This window comes from Pleurodeles waltl, chromosome 6 (genome assembly GCF_031143425.1).
Source record: "Pleurodeles waltl isolate 20211129_DDA chromosome 6, aPleWal1.hap1.20221129, whole genome shotgun sequence".
In the NCBI taxonomy this organism is placed as follows: Eukaryota; Metazoa; Chordata; class Amphibia; order Caudata; family Salamandridae; genus Pleurodeles; species Pleurodeles waltl.
In genome coordinates, this window is record NC_090445.1 from 82,588,144 (window position 1) to 82,613,120 (window position 24,977).

The window sequence follows — 24,977 nt, forward strand, 5'->3', positions numbered from 1 at the left end:
CGGCCATTCCGGCAGTCTCTGTAACGCTACTCTGGAGGCTGACTGCCACCTCGCGAAACAGGGAGAGTTCACACTGTTCTCTACTGGACATTTAAGTATGTGCCCAGAGACAGGTTGAGAGGACAGATGCATGTATGTACCAGATTGAGCTCCAGAGAGACTGATGGGGACATAAGACTGGGGTAGAGCGAGAGATGGAGAAAGAGAAAGGTGCCTGTGTCGAGTCAGCAGCAGAGAAAATGAAACAAAGGGGCCTCCTGGGATAACCACACACTACTTCCTCACAAAGAACACACAGAGGGTGTGTGAAATGACATAGAAACAGCAGCCTGGCTAGCTCAGTTGGTAGAGCATGAGACTCTTAATTTCAGGGTCGTCGGTTCGAGACCCACATTGGGTGTGATGCATTTTAAAGGCTTCTCCATTTTCGGGTTTACCAATAACTCTGACCTTTTTCAGATATTTTGCTGAGGCTTAAAACTGCACACACACACATCCTGCAGTTTGCCTCACGATTGCCACAGGACTCCACACAACGCAGCACTTCCCGCCCTGGGAGGCGCCGCTAAGAGCGGTCCTAGGCCGAGCCTTTCCTGCGCCCTTTCCTACCCTGAGCCGCCTGTGCTTACAGCGAGCTCTGAGTCCGCTCCGGTCCGTCCTGTCCCCCACCCATCCTTTCAAAAAGAGGAGTTTAAGGTCTCATGCCCGCTGGTGTTATGATTAAAGTAGGTATGAAAACTACTTTATGTCGGCAGCGGGATTTGATTACAGGACTGGGGAAGATACTGCTCTTGAATGTGGCACCTTACACCGCTCGGCCATTCCGGCAGCCTCTGGAACACGCCTCTGGAGGTTGACTGCCACCTCACGAAACAGGGAGAGTTCACACTGTTCTCTACTGGACATTTAAGTATGTGCCCAGAGACAGGTTGAGAGGACAGATGCATATATGTACCAGAGTGAGCTCCAGAGAGACTGATGAGGACATAAGACTGGGGTAGAGCGAGTGATGGAGAAAGAGAAAGGTGCCTGTGTCGAGTCAGCAGCAGACAAAATGAAACAAAGGGGCCTCTTGGGATAATCACACACTACTTCCTCACAAAGAACACACAGAGGGTGTGTGAAATCACATAAGCACAGCAGCCCGGCTAGCTCAGTCGATAGAGCATGAGACTCTTCATCTCAGGGTCGTGGTTTCGAGCCCCACGTTGGGTGTGATGCTTTTTAAAGGCTTCTCCATTTTCGGGTTTAACATTAACTCTCACCTTTTTCAGATATTTCGCTGAGGCTTAAAACTACACACACACATATCCTGCAGTTTGCCTCACGATTCCCATAGGACTCCACACAACGCAGCACTTCCCGCCCTGGGAGGCGCCGCTGGGAGCGGTACTAGGCCGAGCCTTTCCTGCGCCCTTTCCTAGCCTGAGCCGCCCGTGCTTACAGCAAGCTCGGAGTCCTCTCCGGTCCGTCCTGTTCCCCCCCATCCTTTCAAAAAGAGGAGTTTAAGGTCTCATCCCTGCTGGTGTTATGATTAAAGTAGGTATGAAAACTACTTTATGTCAGCAGCAGGATTTGATCACAGGACTGGGGAAGATACTGCTCTTGAATGTGGCACCTTACACCGCTCGGCCAATCCGGCAGCACTCGGAACACTTCTCTGGAGGCTGACTGCCACCTCGCGAAACAGGGAGAGTTCACACTGTTCTCTACTGGACATTTAAGCATGTGTCCAGAGACAGGTTGAGGACAGATGCATGTATGTACTAGAGTGAGCTCCAGAGAGATTGATGGGGACATAAGACTGGGGTAGAGCGAGAGATGGAGAAAGAGAAAGGTGCCTGTGTCGAGTCAGCAGCAGAGAAACTGAAACAAAGGGGCCTCCTGGGATAACCACACACTACTTCCTCACAAAGAACACACAGAGGGTGTGTGAAATGACATAGGCACAGCAGCCTGGCTAGCTCAGTTGGTAGCACATGAGACTCTTAATCTCAGGATCGTGGGTTCAAGCCCCACGTTGGGCGTGATGCTTTTTAAAGGCTTCTCCATTTTCGGGTTTAACATTAACTCTCACCTTTTTCAGATATTTTGCTGAGGCTTAAAACTGCACACACACACATCCTGCAGTTTGCCTCACGATTGCCACAGGACTCCACACAACGCAGCACTTCCCGCCCTGGGAGGCGCTGCTAGGAGCGGTCCTAGGCCGAGCCTTTCCTGCGCCCTTTCCTACCCTGAGCCGCCTGTGCTTACAGCGAGCTCTGAGTCCGCTCCGGTCCGTCGTGTCCCCCACCCATCCTTTCAAAAAGAGGAGTTTAAGGTCTCATGCCCGCTGGTGTTATGATTAAAGTAGGTTTGAAAACTACTTTATGTCGGCAGTGGGATTTGATTACAGGACTGGGGAAGATACTGCTCTTGAAGGTGGCACCTTACACCGCTCGGCCATTCCGGCAGCCTCCGGAGCACGCCTCTGGAGGTTGACTGCCACCTCACGAAACAGGGAGAGTTCACACTGTTCTCTACTGGACATTTAAATATGTGCCCAGAGAGAGGTTGAGAGGACAGATGCATGTATGTACCAGAGTGAGCTCCAGAGAGACTGATGGGGACATAAGACTTGGGTAGAGCGAGAGATGGAGAAAGAGAAAGGTGCCTGTGTCGAGTCAGCAGCAGAGAAAATGAAACAAAGGGGCCTCCTGGGATAACCACACACTACTTCCTCACAAAGAACACACAGAGGGTGTGTGAAATGTCATAGACACAGCAGCCCGGCTAGCTCAGTCGGTAGAGCATGAGACTCTTAATCTCAAGGTCGTGGGTTTGAGCCCCACGTTGGGCGTGATGCTTTTTAAAGGCTTTTCCATTTTCGGGTTTAACATTAACTCTCACCTTTTTCAGATATTTCGCTGAGGCTTAAAACTACACACACACAGACATCCTGCAGTTTGTCTCATGATTCCCACAGGACTCCACACAACGCAGCACTTCCCGCCCTGGGAGGCGCCGCTGGGAGCAGTACTAGGCTGAGCCTTTCCTGTGCCCTTTCCTAGCCTGAGCCGCCCGCGCTTACAGCGAGCTCGGAGTCCGCTCCGGTCTGTCCTGTCCCCCCCCATCCTTTCAAAAAGAGGAGTTTAAGGTCTCATCCCCACTGGTGTTATGATTAAAGTAGGTATGAAAACTACTTTATGTCAGCAGCAGGATTTGATCACAGGACTGGGGAAGATACTGCTCTTGAATGTGGCACCTTACACCGCTCGGCCATTCCGGCAGCCTCCAGAGCACAGCTCTGGAGGCTGACTGCCACCTCGCGAAACAGGGAGAGTTCACACTGTTCTCTACTGGACATTTAAGTATGTGCCCAGAGACAGGTTGAGAGGACAGATGCATGTTTGAACAAGAGTGAGCTCCAGAGAGACTGATGAGGACATAAGACTGGGGAAGAGCGAGTGATGGAGAAAGAGAAAGGTGCCTGTGTCGAGTCAGCAGCAGACAAAATTAAACAAAGGGGCCTCCTGGGATAACCACACACTACTTCCTCACAAAGAACACACAGAGGGTGTGTGAAATGACATAGGCACATGAGCCCGGCTAGCTCATTCGGTAGAGCATGAGACTCTTAATCTCAGGGTCGTGGGTTTGAGCCCCACGTTGGGCGTGAAGCTTTTTAAAGGCTTCTCCATTTTCAGGTTTAACATTAACTCTCACCTTTTTCAGATATTTCGCTGAGGCTTAAAACTACACACACCCACATACTGCAGTTTGCCTCACGATTCCCACAGGACTCCACACAACTCAGCACTTCCCGCCCTGGGAGGCGCCGCTGGGAGCGGTCCTAGGCCGAGCCTTTCCTGCGCCCTTTCCTAGCCTGAGCCGCCCGTGCTTACAGCGAGCTCCGAGTCCGCTCCGGTCCGTCCTGTACCCCCCCCATCCTTTCAAAAAGAGGAGTTTAATTTCTCATCCCCGCTGGTGTTATGATTAAAGTAGGTATGAAAACTACTTTATGTCGGCAGCGGGATTTGATCACAGGACTGGGGAAGATACTGCTTTTGAAAATGGAGCCTTACACCGCTCGGCCATTCCGGCAGCCTCCAAAACACGCCACTGGAGGCTGACTGCCACCTCGCAAAACATGGAGAGTTCACACTGTTCTCTACTGGACATTTAAGTATGTGCCCAGAGACAGGTTGAGATAACAGATGCATGTATGTACCAGAGGGAGCTCCAGAGAGACTGATGGGGACATAAGACTGGGGTAGAGCGAGAGATGGAGAAAGAGAAAGGTGCCTGTGTCGAGTCAGCAGCAGAGAAAATGAAACAAAGGGACCTCCTGGGATAACCACACACTACTTCCTCACAAAGAACACACAGAGGGTGTGTGAAATGACATAGGCACAGCACCCCGGCTAGCTCAGTCGGTAGAGCATGAGACTCTTAATCTCAGGGTTGTGGGTTTGAGCCCCATGATGGGCGTGATGCTTTTTAAAGGCTTCTCCATTTTCGGGTTTAACATTAACTCTCACTTTTTTCAGAAATTTCGCTGAGGCTTAAAACTACACACACACACACATCCTGCAGTTTGCCTCACGATTCCCACAGGACTCCACACAACGCAGCACTTCCCTCCCTGGGAGGCGCCGCTGGGAGCGGTCCTAGGCCGAGCCTTTCCTGCGCCCTCTCCTAGCCTGAGCCGCCCGTGCTTACAGCAAGCTCGGAGTCCGCTCCGGTCCGTCCTGTCCCCCCCCATCCTTTCAAAAAGAGGAGTTTAAGGTCTCATCCCGCAGGTGTTATGATTAAAGTAGGTATGAAAACTACTTTATGTCGGCAGCGGTATTTGATCACGGGACTGGGGAAGATACTGCTCTTGAAAGTGGCACCTTACACCGCTCGGCCATTCCGGCAGCCTCCGGAACACAGCTCTGGAGGCTGACTGGCACCTCGCGAAACAGGGAGAGTTCACACTGTTCTCTACTGGACATTTAAGTATGTGCCCAGAGACAGGTTGAGAGGACAGATGCATGTATGTACCAGATTGAGCTCCAGAAAGACTGATGGGGACATAAGACTGGGGTACAGCGAGAGATGGAGAAAGAGAAAGGTGCCTGTGTCGAGTCAGCAGCAGAGAAAATGAAACAAAGGGGCCTCCTGGGATAACCACACACTACTTCCTCACAAAGAACACACAGAGGGTGTGTGAAATGACATAGGCACGGCAGCCCGGCTAGCTCAGTCGGTAGAGCATGAGACTCTTAATCTCAGGATTGTTGGTTCAAGCCCCATGTTGGGCGTGATGCTTTTTAAAGGCTTCTCCATTTTCGGGTTTAATATTAACTCTCACCTTTTTCAGATATTTCGCTGAGGCTTAAAACTACACATACATACATCCTGCAGTTTGCCTCACGATTCCCACAGGACTCCACACAACGCAGCACTTCCCGGCCTGGGATGCGCCGCTGGGAGCGGTCCTAGGCCGAGCCTTTCCTGCGCCCTTTCCTAGCCTGAGCCGCCCGTGCTTACAGCGAGGTCGGAGTCAGCTCCGGTACGTCCTGTCCCCCCCCCCATCCTTTCAAAAAGAGGAGTTTAATGTCTCATCCCCGCTGGTGTTTATGATTAAAGTAGGTATGAAAACTACTTTATGTCAGCAGCAGGATTTGTTCACGGGATTGGAGGAGATACTGCTCTTGAATGGGGCACCTTACACCTCTCGGCCATTCCGGCAGCCTCTGGAACACGGCTCTGGAGGCTGACTGCCACCTCGCGAAACAGGGAGAGTTCACACTGTTCTCTACTGGACATTTAAGCATGTGCCCAGAGACAGGTAGAGAGGACAGATGCATGTATGTACCAGAGTGAGCTCCAGAGAGACTGATGGGGACATAAGACTGGGGTAGAGCGAGAGATGGAGAAAGAGAAAGGTGCCTGTGTCGAGTCAGCAGCAGAGAAAATGAAACAAAGGGGCCTCCTGGGATAACCACACATTACTTCCTCTCAAAGAACACACAGAGGGTGTGTGAAATGACATAGGCACAGCAGCCCGGCTACCTCAATCGGTAGAGCATGAGACTGTTAATCTCAGGGTCGTCGGTTTAAGCCCCACGTTGGGCGTGATGCTTTTTAAAGGCTTCTCCATTTTCGGGTTTAACATTAACTCTCACCTTTTTCAGATATTTCGCTGAGGCTTAAAACTACACACACACACATCCTGCACTTTGCCTCATGATTCCCACAGGACTCCAGACAACGCAGCACTTCCCGCCCTGGGAGGCGCCGCTGGGAGCAGTCCTAGGCCGAGCCTTTCCTGTGCCCTTTCCTAGCCTGAGCCGCCTGCGCTTACAGCGAGCTCGGAGTCCGCTCCGGTCTGTCCTGTCCCCCCCCCCCATCCTTTCAAAAAGAGGAGTTTAAGGTCTCATCCCCAGTGGTGTTATGATTAAAGTAGGTATGAAAACTACTTTATGTCAGCAGCAGGATTTGATCACAGGACTGGGGAAGATACTGCTCTTGAATGTGGCACCTTACACCGCTCGGCCATTCCGGCAGCCTCCAGAACACGGCTCTGGAGGCTGACTGCCACCTCGCGAAACAGGGAGAGTTCACACTGTTCTTTAGTGGACATTTAAGTATGTGCCCAGAGACAGGTTGAGAGGACAGATGCATGTATGTACCAGAGTGAGCTCCAGAGAGACTGATGAGGACATAAGACTGGGGTAGAGCGAGTGATGGAGAAAGAGAAAGGTGCCTGTGTCGAGTCAGCAGCAGACAAAATGAAACAAAGGGGCCTCCTGGGATAACCACACACTACTTCCTCACAAAGAACACACAGAGGGTGTGTGAAATGATATAGGTACAGCAGCCTCGCTAGCTCATTCGGTAGAGCATGAGACTCTTAATCTCAGGGTCGTGGGTTCGAGCCCCATGCTGTGCGTGAAGCTTTTTAAAGCCTTCTCCATTTTCAGGTTTAACATTAACTCACCTTTTTCAGATATTTCGCTGAGGCTTAAAACTACACACACACACATCCTGCAGTTTGCCTCATGATTCCCACAGGACTCCACACAACTCACCACTTCCCGCCCTGGGAGGCGCCGCTGGGAGCGGTCCTAGGCCGAGCCTTTCCTGCGCCCTTTCCTAGCCTGAGCCGCCTGTGCTTACAGCGAGCTCTGAGTCCGCTCCTGTCCATCCTGTCCCCCCCCATCCTTTCAAAAAGAGGAGTTTAAGGTCTCATCCCAGCTGGTGTTATGATTAAAGTAGGTATGAAAACTACTTTATGTCAGCAGCGGGATTTGATCACGGGACTGGGGAAGATACTGCTCTTGAATGTGGCGCCTTTGTAGGAGGCTGGACTGGCTTGTAGTGAGTACCAAGGGGTACTTGCACCTTGTACCAGGCCCAGTTATCTCTTATTAGTGTATAGGGTGTCTAGCAGCATAGGCTGGTAGATAATGGTAGCTTAGCAGAGCAGCTTAGGCTGAACTAGGAGACGAGTGAAGCTCCTACAGTACCACTAGTGTCACTTGCACAATATCATAAGAAAACACAATACACAGATATACTAAAAATAAAGGTACTTTGGGGGTCATTCTTACCCTGGCGGTCAGTGTTAAAGCGGCGGCCAACCCGCCAACAGGCTGGCGGTCAAAAAAATGGAATTCTGACCCTGGCGGGAACCGCCAACACAGGCCGCCGCTTTAACACTCCGACCGCCACGGCGGGACAAACAAACAGCGCGGCGGTCACCGCCAACAGACAGGCGGGAGACAATGTACCGCCCACACTATCACGACTCACCAATCCGCCACCTTTTCCGGGGCGGGAGCCCCGCCGATAAAAACACGGCGGAAACAGACTTTCCAAACGGAAAACGCTCACCTCGAGACACTCCACGCGGAATCGGGACAGCATGGAACCGGAACTCCACATCCTCCCAGTCATTGCCTTCCTGCTCTTCTTCCAGGATCACGAACGTCGCCACAGACGACAACGGTGAGTACTGCACCTACGACACAGGGGAGGGGGGAGGAGGAAAGGTTACGGGCACACACATACGCGACACACCCACCCCCACCCTCACCCCCACCGAAATACCTCCACACCAATGCAGATTAAAAAGTCAGAGTGACACCCCCAAACCCCCAAAACAAAAATTCAAAGACAAAAGGCAATGATTGAAAAAATAGAACTATATTATAGCAATAATAAAGTATAGTGAACTTAGCAATATATTAAAAATTAGTAATCATCTGGAACTAAATATATACAGGTAGCAAAAGTCCGGCACAGTTTTGCAAAGGTCAAATGTCCGTGGGCCAATGTGCAGCAACACATGGGCAAAGCCCACACACGAGATCGAGTCCACTGGAGAGAACACTGCTGGGGCATCACAAAAATAAAATACAGGCACCTCAGGGGGAAGGGAAGGGGGGGCACCTCAGCCACATGACTCCACGACGCCAAATCCACGAAGGGCCTCCATGCCCACTGTGCCATCCTGGGGAGTGCAAAGCCACAGTCTCTCAAGTCTCTACAGTGGGTGGGCTGCCCACTGTGCCATCCTGGGGAGTGCAAAGCCACAGTCTCTCAAGTCTCTACAGTGGGTGGTTTGCCCACTGTGCCATCCTGGGGAGTGCAAAGCCACAGTCTCACAAGTCTCTACAGTTGGTGGGCTGCCCACTGTGCCATCCTGGGGAATGCAAAGCCACAGTCTCACAAGTCTCTACAGTGGGTCTCTGTAGCTGTTCCATCACATAAGGGATGCTGCTATTTCGCATGACGTATGCGTCATGCACTGACCCTGGGAACTTGCCATTTAAATGAGAGATGTACTGGTCAGCCAAACAGACCACCTGCACATTCATCGAATGATAATTTTTTCGGTTCCTGTACACCTGTTCATTGTCTTTTGGGGGGACCAAAGCCACATGGGTACCATCAATGGCACCAATGATATTGGGAATGTGTCCAAGGGCATAGAAATCACCCTTCATTGTAGGCAAGTCACCCACCTCAGGGAAAATGATGTAGCTCCGCATGTATTTCATCAGGGCAGACAACACTCTGGACAATACCTTGGAAAACATAGGCTGAGACATCCCAGATGATATGGCCAGTGTAGTTTGAAATGATCCACTAGCCAAAAAATGGAGAACTGACAGCACCTGCACTAGAGGCAGAATCCCTGTGGGTTGGCGGATGGGTGACATTCACCCAAGCAACATCCAGATGCAGACATGCCAACAGCCACTACCTCCTCTGTGTCCCCCACCTCCTCGTCTCCCTCCTCCCTCCCTGTGACGTCTACACTCACACCTGCATGCACACCACCATCAGCCAGTACACCCATCACCAGCACACCCTCCAGACCAGTCCGCACACGTGCAGTCACCACCCCCACTGCCATGTACACGTCCCCTGTGTCCTCTCCCAGTGTGTCTGTCACCCCCGCTTCCAAACCACACAAACGCAGGCAGGCACCCACCCAACAGCCATCCACCTCACGACAGCCTCCAGCCCAAGCACCTGCACCCAAAGACACCAGACTTGACTCTCCTACAACCACATCCTCTTCCTCCACTCCCATACCCACTCCAGCTACCCTTCCCATTGCTCCTAAAAAACTTTTCCTCTCTGAACTGAACCTCTTTTCCTCACCTAACCCACCCCCTCCTTCTCGTAAGAGTTCTAAAAACACCTCAGCCACCACCAGCCCAGCGACTCCCAAGAACGTCGTGCCTGGTTTCTGGAGTCCGCCCTTTCCTTGGGCAGGGACATCGACCAGCAGCATAAGCACAGCCAGCCCCCCCCCCCTGGGAAGAGGACAAAAAAATTGAAGGGCAGGCGCGACAGGCCTGATACGCCTGCCCCCAAGGAGAGTAGTGTTGCACCATCACCTGCCAAATCAGGTAAGGGAGCTAAGGGCCACGGAGAGTCTGCCAAGGAGGGCAAGGGCAGCAAAGCGGAGAAGGCAGGGAGCAGCCGACCTGGCCATGAGGGCCCACCAGCCCCATTCCGGGTGTATCGGAGGAGACCCAGGGCCCTAGGACTCCATCACAGGAGGGCCCCGCAAAGGAAAGGTCCGATGCTGACTGAGCGGGAAGTATTGGCCAGGTGTGGTTCACATGAAACACAAGACAGGCACCGCTGAACAGGGACCGCCGTGGCAAGCACCGCTGAACAGGGCCCTTCAAGGCAAGCACCGCTGAACAGGGACCGCCGTGGCAAGCACCGCTGAACAGGGCCCTTCAAGGCAAGCACCGCTGAACAGGGCCCTTCAAGGCAAGCACCGCTGAACAGGGACCGCCGTGGCAAGCACCGCTGAACAGGGCCCTTCAAGGCAAGCACCGCTGAACAGGGACCGCTGTGGCAAGCACCGCTGAACAGGGCCCTTCAAGGCAAGCACCGCTGAACAGGGCCCTGCCGTGGCAAGCACCGCTCCGCTGGGCCCTCCTGTCAAGCACCGCTCCGCTGGGCCCTCATCTCAAGCACCGCTCCGCTGGGCCCTCCTGTCAAGCACCGCTCCGCTGGGCCCTCATCTCAAGCACCGCTCCGCTGGGCCCTCCTGTCAAGCACCGCTCCGCTGGGCCCTCATCTCAAGCACCGCTCCGCTGGGCCCTCCTGTCAAGCACCGCTCCGCTGGGCCCTCCTGTCAAGCACCGCTCCGCTGGGCCCTCCTGTCAAGCACCGCTCCGCTGGGCCCTCATCTCAAGCACCGCTCCGCTGGGCCCTCCTGTCAAGCACCGCTCCGCTGGGCCTTCCTGTCAAGCACCGCTCTGCTGGGCCCTCATCTCAAGCACCGCTTGAGACAGCTTGTGTGGCCAATTGGTGACTCTGGTTACCCCAACCTGCCTTGGCTATTGACCCCAGTGAGGAATCCCAGGACAAGGGCAGAGGAACGGTACAATGAGGCCCATAGGCGTACTAGGAGGGTGATTGAGCGGACCTTCGGCCTCCTGAAGGCCAGGTTTAGGTGCCTGCATATGACAGGTGGATCCCTAATGTACTCACCAAAGAAGGTGTGTCATATCATCGTGGTCTGCTGCATGCTTCACAACCTGGCTTTGCGACGCCAGGTGCCTTTCCTGCAGGAGGATGGTCCAGATGGTGGTGTTGTGGCAGCTGTGGAGCCTGCGGAGAGTGAAGAGGAGGAAGACGAAGAGGACGACACAGACAACAGGGACAGAGTGATACTGCAGTATTTCCAGTAACACACAGGTAAGAATCTACTCCAGCATTTTATGATATCTTTTACAGTACTGGCTCTCTACTGTCTGTTCTTTCCCCCCAATGTATGGTTACTTAGTTGAGAATTTCCCTTCCTATTTCAGTGATCTGGTCCCCACGGAGTGCCCTCTGGTTTATTTACCCATGGACTACCGCTGTGTGACACTGGTATGTTGTCATCACAATGTAATTGGACATTTTTGATTGGTTATTTCGAATACATTTGGTTAAAAAAAAAAAATTACAGACTTTATTGAAGTTGAAAAATTGGTGATTAGTTCTAAAAGGGTGATGAGTGATGGTGGAGGCATGTCCATGGCAGAGTCCAGACTCTCGTTCGCACAGGTGCATTGTCCATATGCCTGTGGAAGGTAGAGCAAGGGCAGTTCAAGGTTGGACAGGGTGAACAAGTGGGACAGTGGGATGACATCCGGGGGGATCCGTGCCTGGCGGGGGTCTTGACATCCTACTCTGTCTTCTTCCTAGATCTCAGGCCTTTCTTGCGGGGTGGTTCTTGTTCTGCAGGGGGTGGGGTCTGGGTGGCCCGTTGCTGTTGTGTCTGGGCCTAATGACCACTAGCGCCGGCGGAGGTGGTGGGCTGTTCTTCATCCATGCTAGTGGAAGGGGCCCTTTGGGGGGCCACATGGTCCCGCAATGTGGTGACAATCTGGTTGAGTGCCACCACGATTGTACCCATTGCGGAACTGATGGTGCGCAGTTCTTCCCGGAACCCCATGTACTGTTCCTCCTGCATGGCCTGGATCTCCTGGAACCTGGCCAGGACCGTCGCCATCGTCTCTTGGGAGTGGTGGTACGCTCCCATGATGGTGGTGAGGGCCTCTTGGACAGTAGGTTCCCTAGGCCTGTCCTCCCTCTGTCGCACAGCAGCCCTCCCAGTTCCCCTTTGTTCCTGGGCCTCTGTCCCCTGGACGGTGTGCCCACTACCACTGCCCCCAGGTCCCTGTTGTTGTTGGGGTGGTGGGTTACCCTGGGTGCCCTGTAGTGGTAGACACACTGCTGCTTGACCTGTCCTGGAGACAGAGGCATGGGCCCACTGGGTGGGTGCTGTGCTGGTGTGTCCAGAGGGGGGTAGGTCTGCTGTGGCCTGTGGCTGCCTGAGGGGAACCGACTGTCCAGAGGTCCCCGATGGTCCGGGCTGGTCATCAGGTCGACAGAGCTGCTGTCATCACTGGGGGCCTGTTCTGGGGGTGGGATAGACATTTCTGGACCCTCCTGGCCGGTGTGTTGGCGTTCGGGTCCTGCAGGGGTAAAAGAGTATGGTTATTGGTTCTGTGTGTGCCATGGCGTGCGATTTTCGGGTGCCCTTGTCCCCCAGTGCTGGCATCCCCTTGTGGGAGGAGTTGTGAGGGTGGTTTGTGGGGGGGATGGGTGTGTGCAGTGGTCATGCTTAGGTGATGGGTGTCCATGGTTTGTGTTGGCATTCAGGGGTTGGTGTTGGGATGGGTGGGTTGTGCTGGTGAGACATTATCAGGGAGGATGTGTGATGGGGGTTGGGGGTGAGGGTGGGGGTGTGGGTTGGCATGCTGGTGGGGTGGGGGGGATGTAGTAGTTGAGATTAGACTTACCAGAGTCCATTCCTCCACCTACTCCATCGAGGCCCTGAGGATGCAGGATGTTCAAGACCTCTTGCTCCCATGCTGTGAATTCGGGTGGAGTGGGTGGGGGTCCGCCGCCAGTCTTCTGCACAGCGATGTTGTGTCTTGACACCATCGACCGCACCTTCCCCCGTAGGTCGTTCCAGCGCTTTCGGATGTCTTCCCGATTTCTGGGATGCTGTCCCACAGCGTTGACCCTGTCGACGATCCTTTGCCATAGCTCCGCCTTCCTGGCTATTGTGGTGTGCTGCACCTGTGTGCCGAAGAGCTGGGGCTCTACCCTAATTATTTTCTCCACCATGACCCTGAGTTCTTGGTCCGAGAACCTGGGGTGTCTTTGGGGTGCCATGGGGTGGTGTGGATGAGGTGTGGGGTGGTGTTTGTGGTGATGAGTGTGGTGGTGTGTGGTGTTTTGTGCGTGGATGTGGTGTGGGTGATGATGTTGGGTTCCTGTGTGTGTAGTGGTTTGCGTTCCCTGTGCTCTCTCTATGTGTATTGCGCCTTGTCTCTTAATTTCGATTTGTGGGGGTTTATGGGTGATGTGGGTGTGTGTTTTATATCGTATTGATTGTGTGGGAGTGGTGCATGTATGTGTTTCAGGTGTGTGTATTTCAAATTGTCCAATGTGGCTGTGTTTTGGTGCTGGGTGTGTATTTTGACCGCGGCGGTGTGTACCGCCAATGGAATACTGCGTTTGAATAACCGCCACGTGGATTCGTGGGTCGTAATGGCATGGGCGTATTTCTGTTGGCGTGACGGTGGAGGTTTGGTCATCTCCAGTTTATCGCTGACCGCTGATGTGGCGGCCTTCAGTGGAGGTCGGGTTTTTGGCGGTTTGGCAGTTGTGGGTCAGAATGACCGTGGCGGTTTACCGCGGCCGCGGCGGTGTTATGGCGGTCTTCTGACCGGCGGTACCTGCCTTTTACCGCCGAGGTCAGAATGACCCCCCTTATTTTTATGACAATATGCCAAAGTATCTCAGAGTGTACCCTCAGTATGAGGATAGCAAATATACACAAGATATATGTACACAATACCAAAAATATGCAGTATAGTCTTAGAAAACAGTGCAAACAGTGTATAGTTACAATAGGATGCAATGGGGACACATAGGGAGAGGGGCAACACAAACCATATACTCCAAAAGTGGAATGCGAACCACGAATGGACCCCAAACCTATGTGACCTTGTAGAGGGTTGCTGGGACTATTAGAAAATAGTAAGGGTTAGAAAAATAGCCCACCCCAAGACCCTGAAAAGTGAGTGCAAAGTGCACTAAAGTTCCCCAAAGGACAAAGAAGTTGTGATAGGGGAATTCTGCAGGAAAGACACAAACCAGCAATGCAACAACAATGGATTTCCAAACGAGGGTACCTGTGGAACAAGGGGACCAAGTCCAAAAGTCACAAGCAAGTCGGAGATGGGCAGATGCCCAAGAAATGCCAACGGTGGGTGCAAAGAAGCTGCTACTGGACAGTAGAAGCTTAGGATTCTGCAGGAACAACAAGGGCTAGAAACTTCTCCTTTGGAGGATGGATCCCCCACGCCGTGGATAGTCGTGCAGAAGTGTTTTCCTGTGGAAATACAGCCAACAAGCCTTGCTAGCTGCAAATTGTGTGGTAAGGGTTTTTGCATGCTGCTGTGGCCCAGGAGGGACCAGGATGTCGCCAATGGCGTCTGGGGACAGAGGGGGCGTCGAGCAAGACAAGGAGCCCTCTCAGAAGCAGGCAGCGCATGCAGAAGTGCCGGAACAGGCACTTCGAAGAAGAGTGAAATGGTGCTCACCCGAAGTTGCACAAAGGAGTCCCACGCCGCCGGAGGACAACTTAGAAAGTCGTGCAATGCAGGTTAGAGTGCCCTGGACCCAGGCTTGGCTGTGCACAAAGGATTTCTGCCTGAAGTGCACGGAAGCCGGAGTAGCTGCAAAAGTCACGGTTCCCAGCAATGCAGTCTGGCGTGGGGAGGCAAGGACTTACCTCCACCAAACTTGGACTGAAGAGTCACTGGACTGTGGGAGTAACTTCGACAGAGTTGCTGGAATCAAGGGACCTCGCTCGTCATGCTGAGAGGAGACCCAGAGTACTGGTAATGCAGTTCTTTGGTGCCTGCGGTTGCAGGGAGAAGATTCCGTCGACCCACGGGAGATTTCTTCGGAGCTTCTAATGCAGAGAGGAGGCAGACTACCCCCACAGCATGCACCACCAGGAAAACAGTCGATAAGGCGGCAGGATCAGCGTTACAGAGTTGCAGTAGTCGTCTTTGCTACTTTGTTGCAGTTTTGCAGGCTTCCAGCGCGGTCAGCAGTCGATTCCTTGGCAGAAGGTGAAGAGAGAGATGCAGAGGAACTCTGATGAGCTCTTGCATTCGTTATCTAAGGAATCCCAAGAGACAGAGACCCTAAATAGCCAGAAAAGAGGGGTTGGCTACCTAGGAGAGAGGATAGGCTAGCAACACCTGAAGGAGCCTATCAGAAGGAGTCTCTGACATCACCTGGTGGCACTGGCCACTCAGAGCAGTCCAGTGTGCCAGCAGCACCTCTGTTTCCAAGATGTCAGAGGTCTGGAACACACTGGAGGAGATCTGGACACCTCCCAGGGGAGGTGCAGGTCAGGGGAGTGGTCACTCCCCTTTCCTTTGTCCAGTTTTGCGCCAGAGCAGGGCTAAGGGGTCCCTGAACCGGTGTAGACTGGCTTATGCAGAAATGGGCACCAAATGTGCCCATGAAAGCATTTCCAGAGGCTGGGGGAGGCTACTCCTCCCCTGCCTTCACACCATTTTTTAAAGGGAGAGGGTGTAACACCCTCTCTCAGAGGAAGTCCTTTGTTCTGCCTTCCTGGGCCAAGCCTGGCTGGACCCCAGGAGGGCAGAAACCTGTCTGAGGGGTTGGCAGCAGCAGCAGCTGCAGTGAAACCCCTGAAAAGGCAGTTTGGCAGTACCCGGGTCTGAGCTACAGACCCGTGGGATCATGGGATTGTACCAACAATGCCAGGATGGCATAGAGGGGGCAATTCCATGATCTTAGACATGTTACATGGCCATATTCAGAGTTACCATTGTGAAGCTACACATAGGTAGTGACCTACGTGTAGTGCACACGTGTAATGGTGTCCCCGCACTCACAAAGTCCGGGGAATTTGCCCTGAACGATGTGGGAGCACTCTGGCTAGTGCCAGGGTGCCCTCACACTAAGTAACTTAGCACCCAACCTTTACTAAAGGTTAGACATATAGGTGACTTATAAGTTACATAAGTGCAGTGAAAATGGCTGTGAAATAATGTGTGCATTATTTCAGTCAGGCTGCAGTGGCAGGCCTGTGTAAGAATTGTCAGAGCTCCCTATGGGTGGCAAAAGAAATGCTGCAGCCCATAGGGATCTCCTGGAACCCCAATACCCTGGGTACCTCAGTACCATATACTAGGGAATTATAAGGGTGTTCCAGTATGCCAATGTGAATTGGTAAAATTGGTCACTAGCCTGTTAGTGACAATTTGTAAAGAGAGAGCATAACCACTGAGGTTCTGGTTAGCTGAGCCTCAGTGAGACAGTTAGGCATCACACAGGGAACACATACATATAGGTCACAAACTTATGAGCACTGGGGTCCTGGCTAGCAGGGTCCCAGTGACACATAACAAACATACTGAAAACATAGGGACTTCACTATGAGCACTGGGCCCTGGCTAGCAGGATCCCAGTGAGACAGTGAAAACACCCTGACATACACTCACAAACAGGCCAAAAGTGGGGGTAACAAGGCTAGAAAGAGGCTACTTTCTCACAGCCTTACACCGCTCGGCCATTCCGGCAGCCTGCGGAGCACTGCTCTGGAGGCTGACTGCCACCTCACGAAACAGGCAGAGTTCGCACTGTTCTCTACTGGACATTTAAGTATGTGCCCAGAGACAGGTTGAGAGGACAGATGCATGTATGTACCAGAGTGAGCTCCAGAGAGACTGATGGGGACATAAGACTGGGGTAGAGCGAGAGATGGAGAAAGAGAAAGGTGCTTGTGTCGAGTCAGCAGCAGAGAAAATGAAACAAAGGGGCCTCCTGTGATAACCACACACTACTGCCTCACAAAGAACACACAGAGGGTGTGTGAAATGATATAGGCACAGCAGCCCGGCTAGCTCAGTCGGTAGAGCATGAGACTCTTAATCTTGATGCTTTTAAAAGGCTTCTCCATTTTCGGGTTTAACATTAACTCTCACCTTTTTCAGATATTTCGCTGAGGCTTAAAACTACACACACACACATCCTGCAGTTTGCCTCACGATTCCCACAGGACTTCACACAACGCAGCACTTCCCGCCCTGGGAGGCGCCGCTGGGAGCGGTCCTAGGCCGAGCCTTTCCTGCGCCCTTTCCTTGCCTGAGCCGCCCGTGCTTACAGCGAGCTCGGAGTCCGCTCCGGTCCGTCCTGTCCCCCCCCATCCTTTCAAAAAGAGGAGTTTAAGGTCTCATCCCCGCTGGTGTTATGATTAAAGTAGGTATGAAAACTACTTTATGTCAGCAGCGGGATTTGACCACGGGACTGGGGAAGATATTGCTCTTGAATGTGGCACCTTACACCTCTCGGCCATTCCGGCAGCCTCCGGAACACGTCTCTGGAGGCTGACTGCCACCTCGCGAAACAGGGAGAGTTCACACTGTTCTCTACTGGACATTTAAGTATGTGCCCAGAGACAGGTTGAGAGGACAGATGCATGTATGTACCAGAGTGAGCTCCAGAGAGACTGATAGGGACATAAGACTGGGGTAGAGCGAGAGATGGAGAAAGAGAAAGGTGCCTGTGTCGAGTCAGCAGCAGAGAAAATGAAACAAAGGGGCCTCCTGGGATAACCACACACTACTTCCTCACAAAGAACACACAGAGGGTGTGTGAAATGACATAGGCACAGCAGCCCGGCTAGCTCAGTCGGTAGAGCATGAGACTCTTAATCTCAGGGTCGTGGGTTCGAGCCCCACGTTGGGCGTGATGCTTTTTAAAGGTTTCTCCATTTTCGGGTTTAACATTAACTCTCACCTTTTTCAGATATTTTGCTGAGGCTTATAACTAAACACACACACATCCTGCAGTTTGCCTCACGATTCCCACATGAGTCCACACAACGCAGCACTTCCCGCCCTGGGAGGCGCCGCTGGGAGCAGCCCTAGGCTGAGCCTTTCCTGCGCCCTTTCCTAGCCTGAGCCGCCCGTGCTTACAGCGAGCTCGGAGTCCGCTACGGTCCGTCCTGTCCCCCCCCCATCCTTTCAAAAAGAGGAGTTTAAGGTCTCATCCCCGCTGGTGTTATGATTTGTTAGAGGGAAATCTGTTAACAAAATGAGACAGATCAATATGACACAATAATATAGGTTTAATCGATTTTCAGCTGGGAACAACAGGCAGTCTCAACATAGAGGCCATGACTGAAGTTCAAAGTTCTGGTTCAAACACCAGTAGCATTTATACTGTAAAAACTACAAAAAACTGTGGTGAAGAGTTCACCATTGACGTAAGCAACTACAAGCAGTACAGATAAGATAATGAGGTGCCTCTGGAAAGAAGCACATGCACTTGTTGGCCTCATGGGTGGGTAAGTTACACTGACGTCATTCACCATATCTTTCTTTTTGCACAACAAGAGATTATATGTTGCGTGCTGCTCATGGTAGCCCTGCCTTGCAACTACTTATCTGACCCTTTACACAATTCCCCTTAACACGATATGAATGACTTGTGGTTTTTAGGACCCCTGTGCTAAGGAAGGATACACCCTTCTGTTCCACCCTGTTCATGCTGAGTGAACATTATGAAAGCAACAGTTGGTGCAGCTTTAAAGAAAAACTCTCATTCTAATGTGGCTGGGGCTTCTTGTGTGTTTCAGCACAGCTAACTTAACAATGCAGCATGTATATATGTTTCCTAACTAATAAGTGTTTGTTTGTCCTAAATATGACCTGTCTTTTCTATTGAACCCACAGTCTGTCTTTTTTAAACATCTCATGTATTAAGCCTTTCACTACTTACATTGGTTTTCAACTATCTAGCCTAAAATGCTTGTATTGGGTTTTGGGAATTTATGTTTGTTTGTATGTGATGTATTACTATTCTTCCTACATCATTCCTCCCTCTAGTTGATTATTCAACTACGTTTCCTACCTTCCTATCTATTAATGAAATTAGGGGAATCATCCCATACCCACTACTCTGTCCCTACCAATTTAGCTGTCATCCTTTTGCAACATGCTATTATTACCTGTAAAATAAGACACATGAAAAGCAACAACACAATCAAAGGCAACAAGGCCTTGAACAACCCCGACATCCAGGATGGCACCCATTCGAACCAGCCCTCAAACCACCTATCAGCGGCACCCCCCTCATCGATCATTTTCTTTTGTAGATCATGCAATGTCTGAATGGCCTGAGTTAATGTCCCATTGTCCGCATCATTGGCCGGCACATAAGTACAACAGGCCGATCCAATCTTCTTACACACCCCTCCTTCCATGGCCGTCATTAAATCAAGTACATATCTGTGTTGTATTATCATCAGCCTAAGGGCTCGAAGTTCTTCCTTGATAGCATTGAATCCATCTTCAGTTGCATTTATGGTCTTCATCAATTCAAAGCGCGTGATCTGCAGCCAGCGTGCAGTTGCCTTCGCCTGAATGAATGGTAGGATGCTACCAAAAAAGATTTGGGCATCATTAAATAGTCTGTGTTCCTGTGGAACATCTTTCCACACTTCAGTACCAAGAAACTCAGCAGCTCGTTTTGTCCGGTAATGGTGAAGCAAGGTTGTTGGACGGCTCATGGGATGGTCATGTAACTGAGAGATGTCCACACCTGGTATTACCAGGGAGGGGATGTGCAAAGTCACTAGGGAACAGAGGCCATTCCAGTTCGGGGGTAGTTGCATGTGGAGCCGGGCCCCACACATCCAGTAGTGATCCATCAGGCTGGAGGTGCCGCCCTGCATATCAGCGTTGTAGGTGGTGATGTTGCAGTTGAGGTTACTCCCCACCTTCACTGTCCCTTTCCCTCTGAAACAAAGAGAAAAATGTGTTAATTTCATTGCTATTCTAGGGTGTATGGTAGTCCCTGTCCATGTATATCTCTGTATGTTCGCATCCCATATTTCCTGACATTGACCTATTATCTTATTAAAGCTTAGTGGACCTTGTGTCTTGGTACCATTCCATAATGATATTGCTCTACATGTGAACTTGGCCTCGGTATGCCATTTATCATGGGCAAATACTGATCCTGTGATACTAAGAACTGGCCTGCCTGCGCAATCAGGGGGCAGTGGTTCAGCTAAATAGTTGCTACATTCAGATGATGGGTAAGACCTTCCAAAAATACCTCGACGTAATACCCATTTTTCCCAATCTGGGTGAAACATTGTTTGCCCTGCTTCCTTCATTCTTGATATCTCTTCCATTATCTCTTGTTTTTCTGTCAGGACTTGTAGGACTTCTGGGGTGGTGTCAAATCTAGTTGTGTTAACTCGTGCAGTAGCAGGACTAACGTGAGTTGGCTGTAGCTGTGCTCTCATTCTGCATAAAAATAGGTGCAGGAGACAATGTGTAATGTTTGGGGATACCTCTTTAGGGAGATGCAAGTTATCTACTCCAGCAGCATGGGGGATGAGAGAGCATACATAACAACTGGTGTTGGATGTGGATGTGCCTATACTGTGCATGTGCTGATACCACACATTGTCAAACAAAGCAATATGGAGAGGGTGATGGTCAGTATCATTATCAACAGTTCTACGCATGCGTGTAGTAATTGATATAGGATAAAAAAAAATTAAATATCCAAGGGCTAAAAGCAGCAATATCAGTGCAACGAGGAGGAAAAACAAACATAAAATACATAACTGAAAAGAAGAATTGTCTAAGATTGAAGCTTTAGAGGGAGGCTTTACTCCGGTTGCTTCTCCTGTTCTCCCCCCTCTTTTTCCTGCTCGGTGTCCAAAGGGATGGATGGCATGGTTGGGGCCAGGCAGATATCCTGGAGGTGGTACCATGGTTTGTGGCCTTGGACTTTCACTGCTGTAGTTGTGCTGTCTGTCACTGGGAAGGGTCCATTGAATTTGCAGTCCTTCCACTTTCTGACAAAATTGCGAATATATACTAAAGTTCCCAAAGGTAATGGTGTTTGTTGATCCTTTGCAGGAGATGCGTTGGCGCGCTTCTTGGCTGCACGTGTAACCTGTTTAGAGAAGAACTTTGCAACTTTGGTTAGCTCAGACATGTATTCATTCATTTCAGTTTGTACAACCTCAGGTGCACTCTCAGTCTCCAATTTATGTCTAGTTGATGGCACAAATGTGCTCATTGTTCTACCTGTCACTATTTGATGTGGAGTTAAATGATGATCTGATCCTGGGGTATTTCTCAAAGCAAAGAGTGCCAAAGGGAGGCAGTATAGCCATTTCTTCTTCAATGTCACACATAGTTTACTTATTCTGTTCTTGAGGAGGCCATTAAGGCGCTCCATAATTCCATTGCTTTGCGGATGATAAGGTGAGGACAATTTATATGTTATTCCTAACAAGGTGGTGAGGTGAGAAAAGATATTATTGACAAAATGGGTGCCATTGTCCGATCTGATCCCCTCAGGGACACCCCATCGCGGTATTACCTCACAAATCAAAAAAATTGCAGCAGATTTGGCATCACAGTGAACACAAGATCCTGCTTCAATCCACCTTGAGAATGGGCAGACTACAACTATCAGATAGCGATAATGATTGCATCTGTCAATCATATCAATGTTGTCAATGTGCAGTTCCTTAAAGGGACCTTGTGGGCAAGGTATTGTGGAAGCTATTACCTTAGATGTGGGATTTAGTGAATACTGCTGGCACACTGTGCAGGTGTGTATGTACATTGTAATCATCTCATGTAAGTTAGGGACAAACCAATCCTGACGTATTTGGAGGGACATATTGTCTCTAGCAGTATGTGAAGGAAGATGTAGCTGGTTTAGAGCTATAAGTAGCAATGCTTGGGGCATGACAGGCTTCCCTGTTGATATTTGTCTGTATATTAAATCTGTTCCTGTCTGTGTGCATCCTCTGGCTTCCCACAACTGTTTCTCATGTTCTGGTGCATTTTCTTGTATCTCTCTTATATGCAGGTGAGCTGTCTCTGTGTAATGTCTGGATGCATTCAAAGAGTCTGAAGATGTCAATGTTTCACTAGCTAACACAACTGTGGTATGTGTATCACTAAGAGGGTGTGTTGCTGCATCTTTGGCTGCCCAATCTGCCAGGGCATTTTCACGGGACACAAAATCCTGAGCATTAGTGTGGGCTGCGCATTTCACTACTGCAACTGCGTGTGGCAGTGTTAAAGCTTGTATCAAGTCCTCTAAAAGGGGGCGGTGCATGACAGGGCTTCCATCAGACTTGAGAAATCCCCGTCTATTCCACCGCATAATGCTGGAATGCACTGTTGTAGTAACATAGGCTGAATCAGAGTATACTGTTATTGTTTCTCCTTCCCCTTGTTTGAGGGCTGCCACTAAAGCTACTAATTCAGCAGCCTGGGCTGAATATTGAGATGGCAAAGTTATCTGTTCAGTTATCTGCAGTGTGTCTGAAGAGTTGTGCTGCATCGCTCTGACCACTGCAGCACCTGTATGTCTTACCCCTGTGTCCTGATCTATTGTGGAAGATCCATCCACAAAATACACAACACTACCTGGAATGGGGTCTTCTGTTGCTTGGCTACACTCATCTGGAGTATATGTGGCACAATCATGGGCATCATCGTCAGTGTCTGAAATGGGGTGTGCAAAGAAGGTAGCAGGATTGACTGTGTGGCATTTAACCACCTTCAAGGATGGTAATGATAGTATTATCTCATAGCCTGATACTCTCTGTGTTGTTAGTGTTGTTTTAGCTTTCTGGATTATTGCAAACACAGCATGTTCAGCATACAGTGTCAAGGGTGCACCCATGACAATGGGAGCACTTTTCTCTACTGCAAAGGCTGCTGTGGCTAGTGATTGTTCACAAGGGTAATGACCTTTCATGACAGAATCAAGTAGGCCACTAAAATATGCAATTGGTTTGTGGCCTAAAGGATACTTTTGGGTGAGACAGCCATCATCACCTGGCCATTACAGTGGCAAAAAAGAAAAAACTCTTTGGTATAGTCTGGTGTTCCTAACACTGGTGCATTTGTTATTTCTGTTTTTATCTTACTGAAAGTTTGTTTCATCTCCGTAGTCCATGTTATCCTGTCTTTCTGTGTTTTTGCCTGTTCGATAGATGCAAGTAGTGGGGATATTAAAGTACTGTAGTCAAAAACCCATTGTCTGACATAATTACATAAGCCTAGGAACTTCTGCATTCCTTTCACAGTCTCAGGTTCTGTCATCTGCTGAATGGATTCTGCTCTCCCTGGCATAACTCTACGGCCTGATGCTGATAGTAGTTGCCCCAAGTATTGAACTTCTTCCTGGCAGTACTGTAATTTGTCCCTGTCTACCTTGTAACCTCTTTGAGCAAGGGTGCACAACAGGGACACAGTGTCCTTCCTACACTGCTCTTCTGCTAGACTACAGATTAGTAGGTCATCAACATACTGCAAGACTGTGCTGTCACATTAAAAATTGGCGAGGTCATTCTTGACCGTTATGTTAAAGACACTAGGGGACTCACAGTACCCTTGAGGTAATCTGGAATACAGGTACTGTGAACCACAATAGGAAAATGCAGTCAAATAATGACTGTCTTGGTGCAGGGGAATGCTGAAAAATGCGTTCTTCAAGTCTATGACTGTAAAGTACCTAGCATCTTGGGGTATGTTGGTTAGGATGATGGAAGGATCAGGTACTACAGGGAATTCTGGTATCACTATGTCATTAAGGGGGCGCAGGTCTTGAATCATGCGCCACAAATTTCCCTTGGCCTTCTTTATAGGGTAAATTGGGGTGTTGCAGGGGGATACACCTGGGTATATGACTCCCTGCTCCACCAATGCCTGTATAACAGGTGCAATGCCCTCCTCTGCTTCTTTGGATAGAGGATATTGTCTCACTCTGGGCAGTATTGCTCCTTCCTTCAAAGTTATTCTGAATGGTACTGCTGTGCGGACGAGGCCTACATCATAAGGGCCTTTTGTCCATAAGTTAGAGGGTACCTGCGCAATGTCATTATCTTTGATAGGACTGGAGACATTTATTGGTATCACAGGCCTTGTCTCCAGTGTGGTGCGTAAAGGTACACTGTTTTGAAAAACAATCTCTGTCCTTCTAAAGTCATCAGCAAACAACTGGTCATCTGATATGTCGCCCACCTGCATGTTGGGATCACAAAAGATGACACATGCCCACATCACACCAGTGTGGTCACTTGCCATCAGGGTCCCATAGGTGGGGGACACTTCTAGATCCTCTATTTCCAGAATGAGGTTTTTGTCTAATGTTTCAAAACAGGGGGCCTGTCATCTAAAGAGGACGTTTTTGGGTAATTCAACTATTTTCCCTGTCAGTTCTGGTGTTTCTGCTATGATGGTGTACACTGCTCTAGTAAAGGCTAAAATGTCTACAGGTCTGGCTCTAACTTGGTTACCATCTGGGGGGTGTGTAACCATTGTCATGATGCGTGTACTAGATACTCCAGGTGTTGAACAGATCATAGTCCCATCCTCTTCAAAGTGAATAGTCATGTTTAATTTTGCCATGAGATCACGTCCTAGCAGATTAGCTGGTGCATTTGGGGAGAATAAGAAACATCCATCAACATACCTCCCCCCTATTTCCATCTCCACAGGTTTAGTGAATGGAACCCTCATCACAGCCCCGGAGAAGCCCTGTGTGTCCATTGATAAATTTGACAATGACAGTCCCTTCTCACCGATACAGGACCTAGTGGCCCCAGTGTCGATGAGAAAGGTGTATTACTTGTCATTTATGGCTACCATCACAGTGGGTTCCTCATCTGGCCTGTGGGTTACCGATAAGACTGGATACATGAGACTTCTCCTTGGGCACCTTCATTGGGCATATCCTCCCACGTAGTTTTGCTGGAATGGGTTCCCTCCCCTGACAGTTATCCCTCCTTGTAAGTTTTGGTGCTGCAAGGTGGGCTGCACTGTCTGCTGTGGCCCATACTGTATTTGGGGCACTGATTGCTGTAA

The 24,977-nt window shown here is 50.4% G+C and overlaps 1 protein-coding gene and 2 non-coding genes across 3 annotated transcripts; 2 read left to right on the top strand and 1 right to left on the bottom strand.

Moving 5' to 3' along the window:
* Positions 1 to 2,769: 2,769 nt before the first annotated feature.
* Positions 2,770 to 2,842, top strand: TRNAK-CUU (transfer RNA lysine (anticodon CUU)). Its single transcript has one exon. It is a non-coding gene; the product is annotated as a tRNA-Lys (tRNA).
* Positions 2,843 to 17,733: 14,891 nt separating this feature from the next.
* TRNAK-CUU (transfer RNA lysine (anticodon CUU)) lies at positions 17,734 to 17,806 on the top strand. The gene has a single exon. It is a non-coding gene; the product is annotated as a tRNA-Lys (tRNA).
* A 390-nt stretch (positions 17,807 to 18,196) lies between these two features.
* On the bottom strand, positions 18,197 to 24,662 carry LOC138299249 (syncytin-2-like). Its single transcript, XM_069237381.1, has 2 exons — positions 20,703 to 24,662; positions 18,197 to 19,859 (listed from the first exon to the last, which is right to left on the bottom strand). Exons 1-2 carry the CDS (start codon positions 20,849 to 20,851, stop codon positions 19,016 to 19,018), a joined length of 993 nt encoding a protein of 330 aa, XP_069093482.1. The 5' UTR covers positions 20,852 to 24,662; the 3' UTR covers positions 18,197 to 19,015.
* Between the last annotated feature and the right edge of the window lie 315 nt (positions 24,663 to 24,977).

What these genes read in the sequence shown, in the direction of transcription:
- LOC138299249 (XM_069237381.1), bottom strand. Translation starts at nt 20,851, where the DNA reads ATGGTACCACCTCCAGGATATCTGCCTGGCCCCAACCATGCCATCCAT. An exon ending in TTAGACAATTCTTCTTTTCA is followed by an intron (nt 19,860 to 20,702) that starts GTTATGTATTTT and finishes TCTTTGTTTCAG; the next exon opens with AGGGAAAGGGACAGTGAAGG.